This window comes from Pyrgilauda ruficollis, unplaced genomic scaffold (assembly GCF_017590135.1).
Source record: "Pyrgilauda ruficollis isolate IOZ18807 unplaced genomic scaffold, ASM1759013v1 scaffold14, whole genome shotgun sequence".
Taxonomy (NCBI): Eukaryota; Metazoa; Chordata; class Aves; order Passeriformes; family Passeridae; genus Pyrgilauda; species Pyrgilauda ruficollis.
Genome location: NW_024512543.1, coordinates 7,729,712 through 7,753,169, shown reverse-complemented (window position 1 = coordinate 7,753,169; position 23,458 = coordinate 7,729,712). Strand labels below are relative to the sequence as shown.

Here is a 23,458-nt window from a genome sequence, read left to right as displayed (position 1 = left end):
TAGCATGCACATTACTGAGGTCCTTTGTCAGCCCAGTTCCCGTGATAAAGTCAGCACTGAAGGTCAAGTGTGAACACACAGTCACTGTGGGACCAAAGTCCTCAAATTATTTAAAAGAGATTGAAGGGGTGTGAAGGTTCAGAGCTGAACCTACTGAGGTTGGTCATTGGCACCATTATTTTTTTCCCTCTACTTTTTGATGGGTTATTCTCTGTGGCACCCAAATACAGACAAAAGTATCTGAAAGAGCCAGGAGTTCCCTTTGGAAAATGGCCATCACTGGCAAGAAGCCCCAGGGACTGTTTAGGGTTTGCATTTTGCATGGAGCTAGAATGAGATAATCCTGAAAGTACTATATGTTGTTGCTTGATTGTTTTTATTTACAAACCACTTCAAAAAAAAGTAGCATCAGGCGTGGTGCTTGTTTTGGCCAAATGCTGTCTGGAAGCACATGTATTTCTTCACAAGCATAATAGGCTGGAAGTAAAAGTTCACTGTGGAAATACTGACAAGCCTTAAGCAGCAGAGCTGCAGAAAGACTGCAGTTTTGTTTCAGGCCTGGTAGAAAACATAAGTCGCTTCCTCTCCTAAAATAGCAAACTGGCACTGGTTGCTGTATGTGAGAAATGCCAGGGGTGGTTTCTGCCCAGCTCCCAGTGCGGCAGTAAGGATGACTAAGCTCGTATAAACTTTAAGTTGAATTTGTCATCACAGCAAACCTAGTGGGAGCTCCACCCTACTTATGCAGAGATCTGGTGTGCTATTAACAAAGATTGTTTTAATATTTTCAGAAACTTTCTCGGAAGAAGCCTCTTTTTTTCATTGCAGAGCGAGGAACAGAGTGGTTTAATAGCTGTTTCCTATCTGTAATCTTCACTGTTGTAGGGAGGAGAAGACTCTTGCCTTTGAGATATAAACTTTCTGTGAAATAAAAGGGTTCATCATCCAAGGGCTCCTAAATACTCTTCTAAACTCTTCTAATAATACTGTCTTCTCTCTGCCTTTTGCAGTCTTAAGGCATGTTCTGGTTGAAAAAGGGGTTGCAGGAGATGGGAGAGGAGAGGCAACTTGTGGGCTGCAGCCTCCTCTCAAGCTCAATGACACGAGTGGGAAGCAAGGATGTGTGGGGCAGAGCAGGAGAAAAGTGAATTTCAACATTCATTTACATTTCTGACACATTTGCTATAAACTGTAAGGTGGGCTTCTGATTCCCAGCAGTTTAGAAACAGGGAGAATAATTTAGTTTAGTTTTGTTTTCATCCATACTCCTTCTGGAGGGGCTCCCCAGAAGTTAACCTAAATCCCTGCTCTCTCACCACACAGAGATTAGAAAAATAAGCCAAGAGAGGTTTGTCTCACCACAGGGAGAAGGAAGCCTTATTGTTAACTACCAGAGAGGACCTTTTTCATCAGTGTTGTTAGCTGTTTCTACCTGATTGTTAGGCAGAATCAGACTTAGTGATTGGCTTGGGAATTGTGGAGAGGGTTGGAGTTACCTCTATTTTATTTGAGAAAGGCAGCTTCTGTTTCTGATCTCTCCCTCCTCATAAACAGCCTTGAAGGCTGGGTTGCAAATTGCAGCAAGAGGGAGTATCATAAGCCCCAGAGCCTGTAAAGCCTTCTGGGTGGTAAAAGAAAATGTGAGTCACTGAAGAAGATAAGATGCTGGAAAATAAGTACTGAGGATCTGATAATTTGCTTCAAGTGGAGAAGTACTAGTCTGTTTCCTCCTTTGTCCACAATTCTGCGTCCTTAAGCTCTACCTGTTTATTAGACTAATACTACTTCTTTAAAAACCTGGGTCATAAGGCTCCTCAATGTAGCTGTTAATCAAGCCTCAGAAGCCTCGTGCCTGACAAGACTCTGCCAGCAAGGGTTGTCTGACTATTTTTCATACACATCTATGCAGAGATCCATCCAAATTCTAGCCCATGAACCTAACATCTCTTTTAAGAACAGATTTATTTATACTGATATGACTTATATCAGGATTACTTACATCATCAAAGATGATTCTTCCCTCCCATCAGGTAAAGGGCAATCAGCTGCTGAGGGCGAGCAAGTGAGCATGAAGATGAAGGAGGTGCTAAGGGACCTGGTACCTTTTCTTGTTAGCTCTTAAACAATTTGGAGATATGAGGGCTATCCTAGATTTTAATAAACCCATTCAAATTCACATTTAATCTTTAGTAATTGTATTTGGAGAAGAAGTCTCTCAGGGAGTTGGATTAATTTATCATTTTTTGCCAGGCATACATAATATTCTTTTTATTCAGAACTGTATTGCTTATCTTCCTTGCCCGGCAGCTTGCTCAGCTTGGCAGCGTCTCCATTTCTTCCGTAGACCTTTTGTAGTCAAAAGTATACATATCCTGGGAGAAAATATTCTTTTCTTTGGGGAGAGACATTGAGAAGTTGCAACCAACCAGACAACATTGTAGAGTTACAGCTAATACCAAGTCCCTCAGGGTGTTTCTCTTTATGGGAAAGGTTAGAGGAAAAATGTAAATATTTTTAACCATATTGCCATGAGACAATTGTCCTTCTCTTTGTTGTCTTTCAAAATGTTGCCTGGCTGACGTTCAGGTAGTGCTGTGCAACCTGGTCAAGGTTCTGGTCTGTCTCAAACAGGACAGGGTGAAACCCACACACAGAAAGATCATACTAAGGAACCTTCTTGTCCTGAGGCTCCACTTTGAAGTGCCCCAGATCATGAGGTCATGTGAAATAATATAATCTGGTGCAGCACCTGTTACATTCTTAAGGCTCAAAAACAATAGTTTCTGACAACTAGATGCTTCTGCTCTACCTTTGCTGTGAGAAAGAGCTAGATGATTTCCTGATGATTGGCTGAGTACCTGTTTATGCCAAATTCCAGTACACAGAGATCCACCAGGTCCAGCAGCATGCCTTTCCCATTTAAAAACTAAAGGAGACATTGGTCTGTTTAACATTAGCAGTCTTCTGTTTCCTGAGTGGTGTTTTCTTCATCATCTAGGTGGCCAGAGACAACCTCCTTATGGGACCTCCTGGGTTCCTGTGGCATTGGGCATTCTCACAGCTCTGGTCACAGCTGTTGCCCTGGCTCTTATTCTCCTTCGAAAAAGAAGAAAGGAAACTCGGTTTGGGTAAGGGAGTTTCTCCTTGTGCTGGTTAGAAAGATCTCTGCTTTCTCTTATATTGTGGTTTCTGACTCAATTATTTTTCAAAAAAGCGTGGATGGAGTATTTTTGGCAGTTTCTTTGGGTAACTGTGTTGGTTGTTTTTTTGTTGGGATTTTTTTGGGGGGTTTGTTCTTATTGGGTTTTTTCTATAGTTTTGGTGTGCCTGCCTTTTCTTCAAAATGACAGAACCAAAAATACAGCAGAAAAAATGTTGTGTTAATAGCAAGGCCTTATGAGACTATACAAATATAAACTCCATCAAGATAATTCTTAGCACTGCTGCTTAAGAGATTCAAAGAGAAAAGATCCACAGATGAAATGTCTGTATTCTTATGATCTAAGCCCTTATCCCATGCTGGTTTTCAGTCTATCAGCTGATTGTAACTTCCTGACTGCCCAGACCCCTCTGGATCCCCAGTAAAGTTTCCTTTCCATCACCTCTGACACTTGGCTGTAGTTTGCTCCCTACTGCAAACAAGGTTCTCGTTCTTTCCAGTCTTCCTGACCTCCCTGTCACAGCATCATCTCTGGTTCCTGTGACTCCTGCAACCTGCCCCATCTTGCAGCTTCTCCTGGGCACTTGGGAGGAGTGAGTTGCCTGTTTTGGAAGGCTGTAGGTGCATCAGCAAAGCAGCATAAACCCATTGTTCCTCCTCTACAGATACACCCTCTTTAACAAAACAGTCTGCAGAATTTATATGGCATGGGGCGAGAAATAATCCTTACTGTTCAGCACACCCTTTTAGAAGTGAATGGCCCGTGTAATCATGGTCCTGTGTGTCTTTTCTGCCTTCTAGCCATGCCTTTGGCAGTGTGGTGGGCAGAGGGGATCCAGCAGTCCATTTCAGAGCTGCCAGATCTTTCAACAGGGAGGGTCCAGAGCTCATTGAAGCAACATGTAAGTAAAATGACCTGAGTGATTCTGCCTGGGAAGCTGTGTTCATGCATTTACAATGCTCTCTCTGTTTTCACTGAAACTGATGTTCCTTGATCAAAAACATGGGATTAATTTACAGTGAGGCTTAGACACTGTGAATTGCAGAGGTGAAAGGCCAGAATGGCTGTTTCCGTACCAATTACATAGCCCTTGCTAATTACAGCTACAGTCATTATGTATATTAATGCAAGACATAAATTCACCACTCCCTTGCCCCAGTTTCACTCTACAAGGACTCCTTTGACTGGAAGATAATCCAGTGGTGAGATAAATATGGCTGAACAATATTAGCAGGACTTTTTAAACTCAGTATGCTGAGCTGTGCTACAAGCATGAACCAATTAATCAGTCTTGGAAAGCCAGGAATTAGTAACTTATCAAAGAGGAGATTGAGTCCCAGGAATGGTCAGATGATCCACTAAGGTGATCCATTTCTGTCTCCTGGTTCAGGAAGGGCACGGCTCTCTGTGGCAGCACTGCGTAGCTGGGGTAGATGATGCTCCAGTCAGTCATTAAAATGGTGCAGCTCCATCAGCTTAAATTAAGCTGCATGAACCAGTGTCTGTCAGTGGCCCTTCAGATTGGATTTTATCTTCTCAGCATTCTTTACATTATTTCTGTATTCCTGTTGTGCTTGGAGTGTTTAAGGATGGTATTATCACATCCTCTGCCTTTAAGTACTGTAAGTACTTTTTCTGATGGTTGAAAGTTACTGGCCACTTGTCTGTGGTGAGGCTAGAGGACATGGAAGGGAATTCTGCCCTTTTCAGGTTTTCCTGGTTACAGTGTGGGAGTCAGATTGGAGATGGAGATTAGAACAGGTGACTCTTGATGTTGTGACAGAATATTTAAATATTCCTTATTTGGTGCTTCATTTGTTTTGTTGTTGTTTTTTGGTTTTTTTTTCCCCAGTGGAGAGTGTAGGGATCAGTGATGAACTGAAGACAAAACTAAAAGATGTCTTAATCCAGGAACAGCAGTTCACCTTGGGAAGAATGTTGGGCAAGGGTAAGAACCAAAACTGAACAAGGCTTTACATTGAAAATCCCACTTGTGTTATTTTAACTGTTAGATAGGAAGAAGTAATTACAAGCAGCCTGTTTTCTCTCCAGCTTGTAGATGGAAATTTAAATGGAACTATCCCTTCCGCTGGGATAAAACATTTCAGGGGTTTAGCATAACTAAGAGGATATTGGCTAAGCCATTCCTATAATATGGCTCCACACAATCATGAGCTGCAGCCTATGCTCAGCTTTCCAAAGCAGTGTTAGTTAATTCACTGGAGTGTGAATTTCTTGCAGGTATTTAAACAAAGGAATATTCAATTAAACATTACCTTTTTCTTTTTCTTTATAAGACTGTTTTATTGCAGGGTTTTTTTGACCCTTTCCCACAGGGAGCATTCTTCCACTCCATCCCTCCTAGAACAAATGTGTTTCTTTCAGAGCAGGAAGATGACCTTCCTGCAGAAGTGGTCTCAGAGGGCTTAACAATGCTAAGTTATTTAACAGCTGTGTCATCTGTTTGTGAGTGTTAGCTCCTGGCCAGTTTCTGAGATCCTACTTCAACCCTTTTGGGCTGCTCCCATGATAGGTAAACTGAAATTGGCTGCAGAGGGGCCCCAGGGCACGGCCTTGGTGTGGGGATGCCGGCTGGCAGGACCTGGTCTGTCTTGTCAGCCCCACTGCCACAAGCCCAGGTTACATGTTATAAGATGACATAACAGCATTATCTTGGGCTCTGCTGACTCTACAGCTGAGCAACAGCTCCATAGTATGGGAGCAGCACAAAATACCTTTTTCCTTCCCATTTTCCTGATTTGTCGTCAGATCCACTGCTCATGATTTTTGTGAAGTAAGCACATGCCATAGAGTAGTGAAGGACACTGGTGAAAAGCCAGTGTGAAGATAATGCTTCTGGGGTAGGTGTCCTGAGTGCCATATTTTGCTTCCTTCTTTTCAGTATCAGAGCTCCTCATACTAATGCATTGTGGGTGGGATAAGCAGTTACAAAATTAGGGAGAGCAAATCTAGAGCCAGATCTAATGCAAAGAGGCTGTTAGGCTGTGGTATAAGGCCTCTTTAGTCTAAATATTTGAAAGACGTTTTGGCCTGTTGCATTTCCCCTTAACTCACTTAGAGAACTCGCCAGGGCAAAATGCTGCCTTCTGTGAATCAACATATCACTCACACACAAATAGATACTCTGTGTTTTCTCTGGTCAGCTGTGATTCACAGAAGTAATTCTCTGAGTTTTGAGAGATAAGGCAGATTGTGTCTCAAATGGTTGAGCCCTGGCACTATCACTATCACTGGTGGCTGTCAATACTAAGGGCTTCCTCAGCCAAACCATCCACTTGTTACTCCAGCAAAGAGCCTCCTCTCTGAACAGAACCTTACTCAGACTCATCCCTCGTGATATGGCCTCCCCAGAAATGTCTGCCCAGCTTAAACTCTGTCTCTGCATCATGTATCTGGTCAGGAATTGCTTTTTTCCCCTTCTCATTTTCTTTTGCCTTCTGGACTGCCAGCATAGTGAGCTCTGTCTGCTGGTAGTGATATCTTTTCTAGACACACTTGTGCTGAAAGCTGCTGCCTGGAACTGCAGAATGAAAAATTGAGCATTTCTTATGGGTGCTCAGCTTCTTTGCCAGTGACCCCTGAAGTGAACCTGCTGTGAATCATACTTTCTTCACAAGAAGCTGTTCCCTCACTGTCTACTCTGATAATTTTACAGGAGAGTTTGGGTCAGTTCGAGAGGCACTACTCAAGCTAGATGACGGCTCTTTCCAGAAAGTGGCAGTGAAGATGCTGAAAGGTATGTGGCAGCCGGGCTACCTGAATTACTCAAGAAAAGAGAGCTTGGAAAGATTAAATGTTGTCTGTCCTATTCTCAGCAATTATCCCCTGGTGTTCTTTATTTCTCTCTGAGCTTCCTACTCAGCCACTCTACCCATGTTGTCTCCATCCCTTTCGTGTCAGTCTTTTTGTAGTGCAAGCTCTTCAGAAAAGGACCTATACCCCCTAGTTGCTTTTACAGCATGTAGCATGTGGTGAATGCAACCAAAACCACTACATCATGTAGCACAGACAGTTCAGACAGGTCTGCTCTGCCCTAATAATTCAGCAGTGAAAGAACAGTATTCCTGCAAGCACATAGCCTGGAATAAAAAGAGCAGTGTCTGGCTGAATGCAGTGACAAGCTAACTCATTTCAGTCAGCACATTTGACTGAGCAGTCCAGCTCCCTTCTGATTTGCCATTTGGTGAGTGTACATAACAAGGGCAACTAACAGGCAGAAGTCTGTAACAAGAAAATAAATTAAGAGATAGGTATAAATCAAAGGAAATGTGCACATATAATGTGTTTATATATGTTAACCTACGTTATTTGATCCCTTTTGCCTGAAAGGCAAAAATTAACTGTGACTGACTGAAAGCAGTCAAACTCACTTATCTCTGGAGCTCAGTTTGCTGTCACAGAATAACAGCTTGTACTAAATACACTTAGTACCATTCTAGTGTAACTTGTATCATTTTATCCAGTTTCAACAATAATTCTAATCAGCTTGCAAGCTTTTGTGTAGTCAGAATGTCTCCCTTCAGGCATCTAACTGAGGAACAATCTGTCAGCCTCCAGAGGCGCCTTCCTTTCTTCATTGACTGTAAAAAAGGAATCTCCTTTTGTCTTCTGAATTATATTGAAATTACTTGCCTAAAGTAGATAATGTGAACACTCCCCTACAGGTCTGAGTCTGATCTTGCAGCAGGACTGGAGGACTCTTGCTAAATTCAGCAGCAGCAGTGGTGGGAGTAGTCGACTGGGATACTTATTGATTATATTGATGTATTTCCATAAATCTGGAGTCATAGCAATGAGAAATAATTTACTCCAGAATTTTGCTGATATATATCACTGCGGAATTTGGTCCAAGCTGTCCAGTAGTGTGGTTATTTAAGAAATCTTAGCTCTAGCACCTTATGAGACTCAGTCATGCTAAGAGACATAAAAGCATTTATCTTTCATGGCTTCCTTGTCAGAGATGAATTGGGCCCTCTTGTGCCAGTCACAGGCTCTGGGCCATCTCCTCAGTCTCAGCATTTTCTTTCATTTGCATGACATCTCCTCTCCCTGACATTTGTAGCTTAGGTTCTTTTACCTAATTAATTCTTACATCTTTAACTCCCACACAGTTTGCACAGCTTCCAAGGAAAGTTCTTACTCAGAAAAGAGCTGCTAACCAGTGGTTCTTTACTCTGTCAAGAACCAGTTTACCAGACGTCCCTGATATGTGCTTACTGCTGCCCATCCCAGGAGAGAGTGTCAGGCTCCGCTGTGTTGTAAAATGGCTTATCTAGCTGTAGGTCTGAGAAGATGTGCTGTGCCACAAAGAACAAGCTTTTGACAATCATTATTTGTAAAGCCCTTTGGGGGCACCTACAAAGAAAGAAAACTTACAGTCGTTTTTTGCAGCGGACATCTTCACCTCAACTGACATTGAGGAGTTCCTGCGGGAGGCTGCCTGCATGAAGGAGTTTGACCACCCTCACGTCACCAAACTGATCGGTAAGACAGCACTGCTGCTCGTGCCACAGAGCACCTCCTGTTCCGGCATCATCCCACACAGCCTCACTCTCCCCAGCAGTGCTGGTGCAGCCTCCTCTGTGCTGCCTGGAGTCCTGCACAGGTCAGCACTGCTCCTTCCCGGGCCCCAGGGCGTTGGAGTGTGTGTAATGCTCCCCACACCTGCCCTCACACATCAGGAACAGCCATCTCCTATTTAAGCTGGTGCTTTGGTTCTTGCAAATGCACCAGGGAGACTTTGGCTGGCTGAGACGTGTCTGAACTGCTGTGAAGTGTGAACAGGTGGGCAGGTAGGCTATAAATAGGAGGAAGATTGTGCCTTTCCAAAATACTGAGTAAGAAGCAAGATATTCGTGGGTGGACACTTTGGAATGCAGGTATTTTCCAGAATGGGGAGATTGCTCTGCAAAGCCTGGGGTTGGGGCTGTCTGGTCTGGAGTGATCCTGGAAGCATTTATAGTTGGTCCTGCAAGAACAGCTGAGGCACTAGGCTCTTAGTACAGCCTCTGAAGCAAACAGGGTTAGAGGCATCTTACCACCTGGCATAAAGTCATAGAAGCTTGGAGCATGAAATCTACCTACCAAAACTTCACATTTTCCTCCAGATCTGTCAGAGGAAGGTGCAGCAGCCTGTAAGATTGCTCCTGGGAATAATCTGTTTGCTAACACCCCTTTTGTCTGTGTGTCCCCACCAGGAGTCAGTCTACGAAGCCGTCCCAAGGGCCGTCTCCCAATTCCCATGGTGATCCTGCCCTTCATGAAGCATGGAGACCTCCATGCTTTTCTGCTGATGTCAAGGATTGGGGAAAACCCATTTGTAAGTCTGTCTTAATGTAGAATTCCTTCTGGGAGGTTAGGGATTTTCAGAGAATATATTTGGAGCAGCTCAGGATTGGTCTCCCAAAGGCACTGGCAGGTGATTGGATTTTAATACCAGAGGAAGTTCTGAGATGTGGTCTTAAAGTATTTCATTCCATGCATGCTGGGGACCAGCTCCTCCATTCCATCCCATCCCCTCCCTGTATTCCCCATCCCTGCTCTGTAAAGTGGCAGCAAACCTTGCAGTTTTGTCATATGTGCTTGAAAACCTCTGGGAATAGAAGCTAAACTGTTATTTCTTACAGAACTTGCCTGTTCAGACACTGCTCAAGTTCATGATTGACATTGCCAGCGGGATGGAGTACTTGAGCTCAAAAAATTTCATACACAGGGACCTTGCAGCTCGGAACTGCATGTAAGTGATTCATGAGTTTTTAGAGAAAAGAAAGACCAGAGTGGGTGAGGGAGGGATGAAAAACCTTTTGCATGACAGAAGTGTGAGAGATCCTGTCTAAGAATGCTGATCCTTGCATTAAGTGACAATAGACATAGGGGAGTCATGGTCATTGTGGTGGGGTGTGTGGTGGTGCTGCTGGGAGCAGGGAGCAGCTCCTAAAGTTCCACTGATCTTTCAAACAGACCCTTTTTATAATGAACTTTTCTACCATTGGTTTGCAGATAGAGTTTCATAGAGTTCATTACAATACGTGTTTGTAATTAGCCACTCCAGTGGTTGTGTGTCAGCATAGGCTATTTGTTCCACAATATAAAGTAACCAGCAGGAGGGAATGGGTTTGGCTGTGTTAGGAGAAAAGAACTTCCATTGTATCATGAAGTCTGTATTTCTAGTATCTATTTTGAGGTCTTGATTATCACAATATAAGAATTGTAGTTTCCTTGAAAGCTTGTGGAGAATGCCTCTAAAAATATCTGCATGGTGAACACACTGTGTGATCCCACTTCACTGTTCTTGACACCAAACTACCTTGACTGCTTTGAAAGAAAGAAAAGTCCTTTTTTTATCCTTTCCACTCTGCTTCTTCCCTGAGAATGGAGTAAGGAACAGCTCATTGTGACAGCAGAACTCTGACCAAAACCACAACAACCAATAAAATCCACAATGAGACACAGATTTCCAAAGGCATTTCAGTGTCCAGATGTACAGTCAAGGAGCTTGATAGTTATGATGAAAAATGATGGGTTAGCCTGCTTTGGCATTTATGAGAAACCCATAGTGATTTTCTATTTTCGTAGACATCCTCCAGAGGAAGCTGAATGCCTATTTCAGCACATCTTCTGGGGGAAGCAGTGAGTTCTTTATGTGGCCTGGGAGCATGAAGTGTTTGTGGCCTTTACTTGGAGTGTCTGCCAACATGTGTAGGTTTAAGTGGGTGACAGAGCAATTCAGACGACTAATCAGGCCTGGAGAGATGTTGCAGATCTAGCAGTTCAAGCAGTTTTTACAGGCAGTCTAGGCAATCACCCTATGATTTTTTTGATTTCCAATATGGAGTGCAGGCCTTGGTGATAGCAGTGAGCACTGCAGATGTCCTATGATAATCTTGGAAACAAAAGTGTCTGAGTTTGCTTTGTGTAAGAGTCTAGACCATCTGAGCCTAGCCACTTCCTTACTTCCTTAGTCATGATTAGTTCCCTGTTAGTCTGAAGGAACTAGTTTGATACCGCTAAGCTATTTCACATTGGTCACCAAGTAGATGAAATCATTCTCCTTTTGTGTAATATTTGGTGAGCTATATACTTTTTTTTTTTGTTTTTTGCCTGAGTCAGCCAATAAATGCTTCCCTTTCCTCAACTGTGAAAACTTTCTCATAGGTTGGATGAGAACATGAACGTGAGTGTTGCAGACTTTGGACTTTCTAAGAAAATCTACAGTGGAGACTACTACCGCCAGGGCTGTGCCTCCAAGCTGCCAGTGAAGTGGCTGGCTCTGGAAAGTCTGGCAGATAATCTGTACACAACACACAGCGATGTGGTGAGGTTTGCTCCGGTACATTGGGGACCACTTGTATTCCTGCTGGAGTGGAGGAATCCCACTGAGCGTGGGAAAAGGCCCTGGTGATAGGAAAGGGAGTTTACCTTGCGTTTGAGGGATCATGTTAGAACTCAAGGCTAAAAAGATATGACAGTGGTTAATGGCAGAAGACATCAACCCTTTTCTTCTTGTTGTCCTTTTGTCCTATATTTTTCAGTGTTTATCCCCTTCCTCTTCTTCATCTTTCCCCTTCTCCTCTTCCTTTTCCTCTCTTTATGCAGTTTCTTCTCTCTCATTCTTTTTCCTTTCTCTTCTGCCTGAGAGTTTGAAGGTGACATTTGAAATGCATGTGACCCAAACACTTACATACAAGTACCATGCAGCAAAGGTGCTCTGTGCTGCAGAAGGCATTGGTGGAACTCCATAGATCTGAATACATCAGTGCTTAGACACTCCCCATACCTTTGCCCCTGGGGAGCAAGGCTAAACCCATTCATCTGAAATTGTTACTTATTTTCCTTTTGGGATTTTTTTTTCTGATACCATCTTCCCTCTTCCTTCCTGCCTTTTGATCTATTTTCATACCAGTTTTGTCCTTCAGTCCTGTGGTCTTGCCTTTCCAGCTATCCCTGTCACAATGTCCTTGAAGAGATAACCAAGAGTGCCCTGTAATGGGGCTGCTGTGTTGCCCAGCCATTGCTGCGTCCACTGAAGACAGCGTTTAATGATTGGTGATCACTAGTTCAGCCAGTTTACAACAAACATTGGACAGGGGTTTGCTTATAAAAATAATAATTTTTTGCACCTCACACACCTTGCAGTTTAGTTGAAAAGTACAAGTATGGCTGTGCAGCGTAGAGCAGAAATGAATGTGAGCCATACGTGTTGTGTTTGTTCCTTGCCCTGCCGATTGGCTAAATTCTGCCTTCACTTGTGCCTGTACATTACTAGAAACCCAGAATCCGGTTAAGTGAATTAAAATCTGATTTGTGAGCCCCAAACCAAAATCTTCTTCAGCTGAGAACCAAAAAATTGATACCACATACCTTAAAGAGCATAAGTAGGAAAGGTCTGCAGGTGGAAGACAGGAGTAGCTCCCAAATCTTCCCCTGCTCCACTGCAGGAAAGGGCTGGACAGGGCCTTCAGCTGTCTCCTAAGATGATGTGCCAGCACCAGCAGCATCTGGTGGGTCATTTCTGTTTTCTAGCTAGAGTTTGGATAGTCCTTGCATCGCTGCTGCTCAGATGACATTACCCAGCACAGTCTGAGCGTACTGAAACCAAGCCCAGCGAGCAGGGAACGGTCTGTTCACTCCTTCTGTGTGCTGTTCTCTTTCAGTGGGCGTTTGGGGTGACCATGTGGGAGATTGTGACCCGAGGGCAAACCCCTTATGCTGGCATTGAGAACGCAGAAATCTACAACTACCTCATCAGTGGGAACAGGCTGAAGCAGCCCCCGGAGTGCCTGGAAGATGTGTGAGTACTTCCTCACCCTGCTGACATGATTTTTTTGAGAAATTTGGCTCGCTGGAAGGAAACAGAGGCAGCTGGCTGGGATGCTGATCTGAATCTCTCCACTTTCCCGTACACAGAGCCATTCACTAGAAAGTCCCTGGGTTAGCTACTAGATATTCTTTGCTGGCAGAGCTCCCAGGAACCTGTGGTAACTACACAAGCAGCTAACTTGGCTCAATGGTTTCAACAGGGTCAACATCAGCAGCTCTTGGCTTTGAGGAAACTAATTGTGTTTCCAGAATCACTGAACCCTGCCTTCTCAGGCCAGCATCTGAGCAAAGGGATGAGTTCCATGGTGCACCCTGAAGGCTGAATAGAGAGGCAGTCTAGCAAGACTACAAGGAAACTGGATTGCAGAGGCAGTGGCCTGCATGTGTCTTTCAAAGCTTGGCCCAGTTTTCAAATTTTGATCTACTACTCCTCTCAGAAACAGCAGGCTGAAAGAGAAGAGAACAGATGGGACAAACTAAGGTTGTGTAGATCAGTGTCCCACCTTAAATTGTGTCTAGGAACAAATCCAGGACAATCTTGGAAGATTCTGCTTGCAGACATTTTCAGGCTTACAGGAAGGACCTAGATAGTCCATGCTGCAGCCTGTGCTCCTGCCTTAATCCTGCTGCCAAGGGATCACTCTTGGCCAACAGGTCACAGGAAATGTTTGCTCAGGAACTCTTCTTCTATGAGTGGTGGTTGGAGATCTCCTCACATGGGGCTGGGATCCCCCAGGGAGTGGCGCCATAACTTATCCCAAGGTAAAACTTGCCTTGCCTGGATAAGAAGAAATAATTTCACTGAGGGCCCAAGCAAGGCTCTGTTTTCTGTGTGTTGTGCCCAAAGCAAAATATAACTATAAGCACAAATTTTAGTGGTCTAAGAGCTCTTTCATCCCTCTTCCCTCCTGCTCTGATGGTGGATTATTTAATGTGGTTGCTTTCTCCTTTTCCTTTTTTCCTACATAGGGAATAATCTGTACTCATGTTACTAAATCTGAATACTTTTATCTTCTCAGCAGTTCATTGTAACTTTTACTGAGTATAAATGAAAACAGTTATATCACTGCTTAAATTAATTACATGTCTGCATCTTGACTGCTCTGAGGAGCTTTGGTTCCAAGTTGTGGAGCTTATGGCTGTAAGATGTTAGAGATGCAGAAGGTAGAGAAGAGACTCAAAAACCTACTAGATAGGCACTGGAGAAAAATCCGTCAAAAACTTTTGAAAAGGTACAACCATTGTTTTGTGAGGTGCTTGAGCTACAGGTTATTGAGACCTGAGAGAATATACCAGAAAGATCTCACTACATGCTCACCCTCAGCTTACATGCTTTCCCCAAATGTTGCTACTGGACTCTGTCAGGCACAGGGTACTGAGCCAAAGGGACCTTTGGGCCCTTCAAATGGATTACTCTCCATTTTCCTTCGAGTGGATTATTCAATGGACAGCAAAGGTAAAAAGCAAGTATTTAATTTGGTTGCACAGAATTAGAAGTTTCTGTTTTATCTGCAGCATTTATAATTATTTCTACTGTGAGGGATGTAAATGAGGATTAAGACAACTGAACCATAGAAGCTTTCTTCTAAAAGTAGTGTGAGATCAGAAACAGTCTTGTAAATCTGATCACAAGGAATACAAAAAGTAAAATAAAACCCATCATGAAATGCTTTATTTCCCAGTAAAGGCCATATCAGATTTTTTTCCATTTACAAGTTCAACTGAGGTTCATTTGTATGCAGTGCTTTTCAGTGCCAGCACTGTGCTTTGTTCCTGTTCCCTGCAAAACTGGCAACAATAACACCATAGGAATGCAGCTGCCAGTCTTGTGGGTGATGCACAAAGAGGAGCAGGACAATGGCTCTGGCCGTGCTCCAGCGCAGCGCTCCGGCCGCGGGCCTGGCCGGCGGGAGGGCGGCCAGCGCAGACACTGAGCTGCGAACGCAGGGCAGCAGGGCTCCTCTTCCTTTGCCCAAGCACGGGCCAGCAGAGCCAGTGATTGTCTCCTCGTGCTGGCTCTGGGGCAGCCAGAGCTGAGCTAGCTGGCGCTTGACCGCAGGAGGAAGGCTGTAGGATGGCACCTGCTAATGGCCCTAAATGTGTCTTCTGCACCGGGGTGGCACCTTTGTAGTTGAAAGGCCATTTCAGCATCCCTCTTCCAGCACTGAAGCTGTTGCCCATTCTTTAACAGCCCTCTAAACAAACCCAGCGTGCCTTTTTCCAGTCCTGTTGACAACCTGTCAGCAGCAACAGCAGCACACTTCTGTTACTCTGGGAGCTGAGTTAACATGGCATGAAAGAAAGGATGCTCTGGAAATAACATGCACCTCCCACAGTTTGATCTTTGTTTTCTTCCTGTGATTTATCTGCTCTTGAACTAGAATTTGGAGGAATGGCTTCAGCTGTGGCAGAGGTTTGTGAGGGTGCTATTTGTGAATAAATTCAGAAGCTAATACTAGGTGATGTCACACTCAAAATCCTATTCTAGCTCCCTAGAGACTGTGGAACTAGGGCTTTACCAGGAAATTCAGCATACTTTGACAGGGCTTTTGGGTTTTTGATGCCATCTAAATAACATTTTTGATCAAAGGGAGAATGCCCTTGAAAATGGGAAGAAACAAGAAATTAGATCCATAATGGCCATCCCTGCTGTGTCACCTGTGCAAGGCCAAAGCTGACAGGTTTTGGGGGAACTGTCTTTGTTTTTTAAGCTTCACTGCCCAGAGCCCCTGTTCAGAGGTGCAGGGCATGGCTGTTCCACTTCTCAGTGCTCTTGTCTCCCTGTGTTTTGCAGCTATGATCTCATGTGCAGATGTTGGCATCCTGAGCCCAAGCTACGGCCCAGCTTTGGAGTGCTCCGGTCTCAGCTGGAAATGATTCGCGGGAGGATGTCCACACTCTCTTCCAGTCAAGATCCTCTCTATGTCAACATTGGGAAGGACAAAGAGGCGTCTGCAAGTGACCCTGTCCTGCACGCCTCCTTTGGAAATATGGATGCTGAAGAGACTGTTGCTGGGGCAGCTGCTGCTGTCACAAGTGACTATCGCTATATTATGAGCCCCTTGTGCCTTGGAGATGATGCTGAGGGTGAAAGGCATTCAGATGGACAAGAAGGGGAGAACAAAAGCCTTCTGTATGAGCTAGAGACAGAAGGAGAGAAGAGTTGCTAGCCTGTACATAGCAGTGACACTCTGCTTCCCTGGGACTGGATGTGTGCAGCGTGGTGCTGTGTCTCCTGGGGCTCTGATGCCGGATCTGGAATGGCTTTGAGCAGCACTGGCCAGGGCTCTTGGGCAGCTTCTGTAGCTTTCACCACCCGTGTGGGCTGCAGTGGCAAATAGCTTGGAAGGACTGCAGCCCCAACAACCCCTCGGATTTGGGGAGGGAGGCAGTAGGGTTACAGGTTGACCACATCCTGCTGAAAGGAGTTCAGAGCTAAGGCAGCAGTCAGAGTCTGTGCTCTGCTTCTTCTCACTGAGTGCTGGAGCAGAGCTGAGTACACCTTCTGTTCAGTCAGTGCTTGCTCTTGTGTAGATGTTGTCTTCAATCCTGGCTGCGTGACTTTGGGACTGGTACCCCTGAAAACTCTAGTGGGTATTTATATTGTCATTCAGGACCAGAGGGCAAAATTCCCCTCGTGTTCACTCAGCAGTACTGCCTAGACTTGTTGCCTACCTCAGTGGTTCTCAAACTGATCAGCGGATCTGCTCCTACCCAGCACTGAATTTGAACATCTGGCTCATTTCTTGCAGTGACATTTGCCGCTTCCTCAGTCCAGAGCTCTTTTAAGAGTTTCAGACATTTTGGTGAGCAAAGAAATTAGAAAAAAAAAATGAAAATCCAGCATTCCTCTTCTCCCCATGTACCTTTTTTTATGTCTTTCTTTTTCTTCTGTTTGATGCCAGTTCAGGCCTGACTAGACTTGCAGCTGACATTAAAATGCAAAGGGAGGGAGAGCAGCTGGCTTGTGTGAGGGCAGAATCCAACTTCAAAGGAATGGAAAGGAAGCAGTGTAGAGAGGACTTTACAGCAGTATGGGGAAACAGTGTTAATTAATGCTAAGTGCTGCCCTCCAGGAGAGGAAGAAGACTGAGATAAAGAATGACAGACTTGCTCAGTTTCAGCAGGAGCAGGATTCAGTATTTGCTTCAAAGTTGGATTCTTTCAGTCATTCTCTTTATTAGTCCTATGTCTTCTTCAAATAATGAAGAACTGTAGCTGCTACAGTGACATGTGAAATCAATTTCAGGAAGATGTGTGTTGAGGGGAGGGATCAACTGGAAGATTTCTTTCTGAAGAGAGAGGCCTCATGATGAAAAAGCTTGAGAACCACTGGCCTTCCTATTTAGGAGGCTTTCTGGCATGCTGTAAAAGTCACATAAAACATGGAGTAGTATCACTACAGCCTTCCAGACAGGGCAAAATTAATGGGTTTGCTCTTTGGGTTTTGTTTTGTTTTCCAATCAGCATGTCTGACTCACTGTAACTGCAAGTGCTTGTGTGGTTTTTAATAATTTAATATTTTACTGTAAATCAGCATTTGTTTTGTGCAGTGATTCCCAGCAAGGAAGTGCAGTTACATCTTACTCTACTTATCCTAAATATTTGCTAGATCTTAATTTCTTTTATTTTCACTGCGCTGAAAAACTTGGCAGTATTTCTTAGGATTCCACATTGCACTTCCTCAAACTAATACCACAAATGTCAGCATTTACTGAGTTGGCAAAGGTGGGACCAAAAAGTCAAATGAGATTGCAGACTTGGTATCAGAACACTCCACCCTTCGATACCCAGTATTTGCTTATTGTAAGGTCGGGGTCTAAATATAAAATTCAGGTCAAGCTTCAGGCCTTATTAGAACTCTTCCTAGGGAAGGGGAATTTCAGCCTGGGACTTGAGCATGGGTCCTTTCTGTTAAGTTTCCTACTGAACAGAGATGTCCCAGAGGTGTCTCCAGAAATTCAGTATGGTTTCTCAGTCACAGATACAAATTCTACCATCTTACACTCCAGGCAGTACAGGGTTTTCTCTTCACTTAGCTGGAATGCTGTAAATGAAGGTGAGAAGATAACACCTAACAAAGGGTCACAAAAAAACCTGTGCAGTGCACTTTTGCAGTGAGGGCAGAAGGCTATGCTCCCTGCAGCTGCCTGGGAAGTGCAGATGTACATATAGACTCTAACTCTGGGAAGCATGTCTTTAGTTTTTATGCATTTTTTAATAATAAAACCTGTACTGTGTTTGAGTCCCAGCCTCTTAACTGCGGCAGAATGTGTGATGATGCTCACTAACTGTGAGGGGTCATAGTCAGCCTCAGCTGAAAGTCGTCTTTCTTCCTTCACCAAGCATGGCTGAGCTACTTCTTGGGGGCAGAACATGTTTGGCCTGCCCAGGTGACAGTTACCCTGCATTGCTCCAGCCTGCAGGGTATTATGAAGAGATTCGCAATTTGGAGATTGTGAAGGCCAAAATCTGATGGGCAGGGGCCAGTGGTTCCACAAAGAGAGGCTCTGTGGCCACCACTTTGCAGGAGCCTGGGGAAAAGCCCTTACTGGGACATGGTGCTTCCCACCCAGGAATGCAAGACCTGTGCGTCAGTTCCTCCCTGAAAATTGTCACGTGCGCCCATCCAGCTACTGGCAGTGCTCTCAGTGGAAAAGAGCTTTGGAGGAGGTGGGTAGAATTCAGCTCCTGACTCAAATGTTCCAAGCACAACATAAAAGAGCCCCTGGATTTCCAACTTGCAGAGAAGAAAAGGCGTACCTCGCGCTTTTATTCTTCACAAGCAAACAGCATGCTGCACGCCCTCTGCCTGCAGCTCACACAGAGAGGAAGAGTGATGGGAAACGGCACAAGCGCTCACCCCCCATCTGCAATGCAGGAAAAACGACTTCCAAAGCATGAAGCAGCTGATTTAGTTAATATTTTAAGGTTGCAGTGCCCAGTTATGTCCCTTAGATCTGTTTCAAATGATGATTTAATCCTTTTGCATAAAAGCCTGGAAAGACCAGGTACAAATGAGGCTGTGTTGTGGGTGGGAGAGGCAACACTAGAAGAAGAACTAGTGAAAAAAGAGGGAGGGAAGAAGATTTTAAAATGGGGACAGATGGGATGAGCTGTCAAGAGGGAGTCAGAAAGCAGAAATGTGAAATTTTATATATGACATACCAGAACAGAGATGGCATTGCCTCAGCTGGGACCGAGCAGGTATCTGAGGTAGGGGCTGGCTGTGTGTTTTGGTAAAGGATGAGGTGCTCTTTCTGGTCCAGCTCAGGTGCCCTGCAGTATTTTTTTGTCTCAAATCACACAGAGGCTTACAGAACTGGCCTGGCCCTGCATCTGCTTGGGGACAGCACTGTGATCCTGACCCCAGGGAAGCTCCAGCCTAACAGCTCTGATTTAGGCACCAGCCTGGTGCACTGTTTTCCTAGTTAAACAAAATGTTTCTCCCACAGCCACCCTTTTTTCCACCACCCAGTACAACAGTGCAGTCCCTCCCATCTTCCCAAGCAGCAGCGCTTGCCCGGTGTACTGGGGCAGTGGGATGTCCAACATGTGCGCATTTGTGCTGAAGCAACTTCTGTCCCATTCGGGTAAGCCTGACCACGCTCCTTCATCCACATCTCCCTGAGACAGGGAGAGACAGGGTCTCCTTCTTTTTAGCAGAGGCTCAGGCCACGTGGGGCAGTTACCAGCTAAGTGAGGCAGCATGACTCCACAGCACCTAGCAAGAGCACGGCAGAAGCTCACAGCACTGTCTGTGTTGCAGAGGAGTAGTCAGTGCAGGAGGACACATGCCCCTGTCGCCTCCAGTGCCAGGGCTGACTGATGAGCCTCAGCTGGGCTGTGCTGGCAGCTCAGCCTGCAGATCTGGGGATGCTCCAGCCTGATCCAGTACCTGGTCAGTGTGGGGAACGGTGTGTTCAGGGCTGGCAGCTCAACAGATGCTTGCAGAAAGTGCAGGGATATACCTTAGAGCTACTGCACAGCTACACTGGAACCAGCCACCTTTGTCCTTGACCTGTGTTTGGAGGGAAGTGTTGAAGTCTTAACTCTGTAAAAACACTCCCTAGAAGTGAAATGCAATTAATTTTGAGTAAAAATCTGAGTGTCGCTGACCAGTGAAAGCAACAATATTTGCACATAAATATTTTCCTGATTTGCATTCTATACATTGCTGGTAGTACTCATCCTCCCCTGATGCTCAGCAATCACCAACTTTTGAAAATTGTCTTATTTTTCACCAGGGATTTTTGTGAGGAACCTTCATAGACAGTCGTAATTTTTACTGATTTGTTATTTCACACCTGCTGCGCTCCCTTAAAATAGCAAGTTGTTCCACAAACACTGGTTTCCTGTGGCTTTGGATCCAATGGGTGTTTGCAGCCTCTGGGTGAAGCTTACCCCTAGTTACAAGACTTTTTCCCTTGGTGGGATCTCTAGCATCTGATACTCATTGAATTTCCATCTGCAGTGAAGGTACTGATGTGGAAGTAATAGGGTCTGCCACATGGAGACTTTTTTCAGAAAACTTGTAGGAACTTAATTATCCTTCAGACCTCAATCTTGCCATCACATTTGGCTGAAATAAAGCAGTGGATTCAAAAGCTATTAGGGCCAACATGTGCAGCTGGTGATCAGAGAGCCTTGTTACCATGGGAAACAGAGCTAGAAATCAATTACTTAGTCCAAGAACAGAAAGACTGATGGACATGGGTTTTGATTGCATTTTCTGTCATATAAAGGGAATTCAGTGTCAGTATGAATCAGACCTCAGTCACTGCACCGAGGTCTAGCAACAACAAAGATGATTGACTCCTCACTTCCTAATTACTCCATGGATCCTCCAGCTTGAGGCATGCCAAGCCAAGTCACTCCCAACTGCAGTTAGGGAAAATGGAACATCTTTTGGTTATATTTGACAGTAGGACTGAAATTAGGGAACAGGTAATTCAGCAGCACAAAAAGTATCTAAACAGCTTTTGTTTCCTCCAGTTTATTTCCACTGCCTTGAAATAGATCTGAAAGAAATGTGAGACCCCAGGAAATAGATGGCACTTGTTGATTTAAGCTTTGCTCAGTTCAGTATAGATTTTGTAGAACTGGACTAGTTTCCAGAAGAGTCTATAGGAGCTGGCTCTTGCCAGCATGTGGTGCAAGGAAGCACAAAATTGTGACAAGGAAAGAGGGCTTGCATGCATAAATGATCCAGCTGGGGTACAGGAGATTGCAGCACATACTGATAACCATACAGCACCAGTAAAGGTGACAGAAGGGGGGAGCTGACAGAAATGACGGGTCACTGGAGAGCAGCAGACTGCACACGGCAACATGGCAGTTATTGCAGCAAATTCAGAAGGTCTCTGCTCTCTTAGTTAATACATAAGACAACGATCCTGGCTGCTACCCTGTCATTACCTGAGCTGCGTGGGAGACTGCTGCTGCCTCTACTTCTGCCAATGAATGCCTCTGCAACAGCGACTTTTGCTTGTGTGACACAGTGCTAGCCAGAGCAGAGAGCCCTTTGGTCACTCATTGCTGCATCTCACTGTTCCTTCTTATCAAATTACCTTTAAAGAAGCTAAAAGCCCCCAAGGTTCCCACTGCTAGATGATGTAAAGCAGCGTGCCTCCCCAACGTCAGGCAAGGTTCAGAGCTAATTAATACATTTCCTGGTATTATTTGTCTACAGAATCCCTCTTCTTACACAAAGATACACAAAGAGAAAGAGGAGCAGAAATACTGTGCAGGTATGTGGCAGGGCATATGAGGATGGACTGAGCTTTAACAGCCTTTTGGTGACCATGAACCTTGTACCTGAGCTGCGGGCTGTAAGGGCAAAGGGAGATGCAGAGTTGGGGCTTATGCAGGGGACCTAAACTGCATTCCAGAAAGAAGCAGACACTTAGCTGTTGCTAGAAGCCCTGCAAAGTAAAAAAAACCTGTGTCAAATCTGAACTTCAAGCCTTAGCATTTCATCAGACAGCTGGGGCAGTTTAAGATGCTCTCCCCAATATTTGTTTGCTCCCTCTCTGCTGTAACTGGAGACCCCATCAGCCAGGGCCAGCAGTGCTGGTACTGCTGAGGGTAGTGAAGATATACCTGATGATGCACAGAAAAGGATGAAGCACAGGCACATGCTTCTACCAGCACTGCTGAGGGGGTGGAAATCTCTGGCAGAGCAAACAGCCGGTGACTTCTCACACTCCCTCCCCCCATCTGATTCACTCCAGCTTGTCTGCCAACACTCCCAATTATGCCAATGCACTTCCATTGAAACTGATATGCTGGGCTGTACCTGAGGCAATGATCAGGCTCACTATGGAAATCTTTCCCATATTTTCCACCTATTGATGAAGTCTCCCTGGGAAACCACTGAAACTGATCAGGGCAGCTGCCCTACCGACCAGTGGGTTTTTCTGCAGGCATCATCAGGCAAGGATCCAAATGAGAGGGGCTGAACTTATTAATTTATGGCAGAAATTAGCACAGCTCAGTATTGCTCTGTTTCCTTTCTTAATACTCCACAAAATATTGCCAGTCTGCTGAGCTCTGTCAAGATGTAGGGTAGGGAGCTGCAGTGCTGGAACTAAGACACAGTTGGCCCACAGAGACATTTTTTGGGGGATTTATGCTCACACACTTGACCATTTAGTCTCAGTGGAGCAGACCTCATCCCAGAGGCCCTCTGCACTGCAGGTCTGAACACCCATTGCTGATAGTGCTGTAAATCTGTGAGAAAGGCACTGAGATCATCAGATCAGATTTCTGGCATGAAAATGGCACAAGTGAGGGAAGGATGTGGTATGTAACCTGGAAATGCACCCAGTCTGCCTATATACCATGCCCTGACCTCTCCTGGGTGAAGATGATCTGCTGGAATGACGTTGGTTTTCTTCCTTGAGCTCATTCAGCTGCTGAAGCATTATGTGGCACTGCTGAGCCCTGATGCTGATCCCACAGCAGGGGCACTGCGCAGCAGCTCACGGAAGTCCAGGGGATGATGCCGTCACAAGGCTGGCAAGAATTCAACATCGTGCTTTGCAGCTTGCCTGTTTATCAGAAACCTGTGAATGTAGAAAATATGCACTTTCCTTTGTTCCAGGAAGGCTCTAAAATTTCATGAGAAATAATTAATGGATTTATTTCCTCAGTAAATATCTCACAGAACATCATTGACACTGAATTTGGCAAATAAAGAAAAAGCTGTTCTAAGCACAACATTAGTGCAAATGGGGATTAAATCTTAAAGAGGACAAGGCTTTCTGCGGTCCTGCCATACAGTAGCAGGATGAGGTGTATTTGTGTCTCTCCCACAACTCTTTTCCTGAATCTGCTAGCACAGATGGAAGCAAGGCACTGCCTTGTTTTCACCAGGTGTGGTTAAAGGGCACAACATGCCTTTCCCTCAGTGCAGATGAAACCACAGACAATGGCTTCTGTTATAGCAGTTTCTT

At 44.8% G+C, this 23,458-nt stretch overlaps 1 protein-coding gene across 2 annotated transcripts in view; it reads left to right on the top strand.

The window, feature by feature from the left end:
* Nucleotides 1–18,246, top strand: part of TYRO3 (TYRO3 protein tyrosine kinase) — a 41,642-nt gene extending 23,396 nt beyond the window's left edge. For both annotated transcript variants that reach the window (XM_041460029.1, XM_041460028.1), the window contains 10 exons: nucleotides 2,999–3,128; nucleotides 3,962–4,062; nucleotides 5,014–5,109; nucleotides 6,838–6,918; nucleotides 8,574–8,666; nucleotides 9,380–9,501; nucleotides 9,809–9,918; nucleotides 11,337–11,496; nucleotides 12,836–12,972; nucleotides 15,796–18,246. In XM_041460029.1, coding sequence (XP_041315963.1) covers nucleotides 2,999–3,128; nucleotides 3,962–4,062; nucleotides 5,014–5,109; nucleotides 6,838–6,918; nucleotides 8,574–8,666; nucleotides 9,380–9,501; nucleotides 9,809–9,918; nucleotides 11,337–11,496; nucleotides 12,836–12,972; nucleotides 15,796–16,171 — 1,406 coding nt within the window. In that variant the 3' untranslated portion in view covers nucleotides 16,172–18,246. The remainder of the gene's footprint in view (nucleotides 1–2,998; nucleotides 3,129–3,961; nucleotides 4,063–5,013; nucleotides 5,110–6,837; nucleotides 6,919–8,573; nucleotides 8,667–9,379; nucleotides 9,502–9,808; nucleotides 9,919–11,336; nucleotides 11,497–12,835; nucleotides 12,973–15,795) is intronic.
* The last annotated feature ends 5,212 nt before the right edge of the window (nucleotides 18,247–23,458 follow it).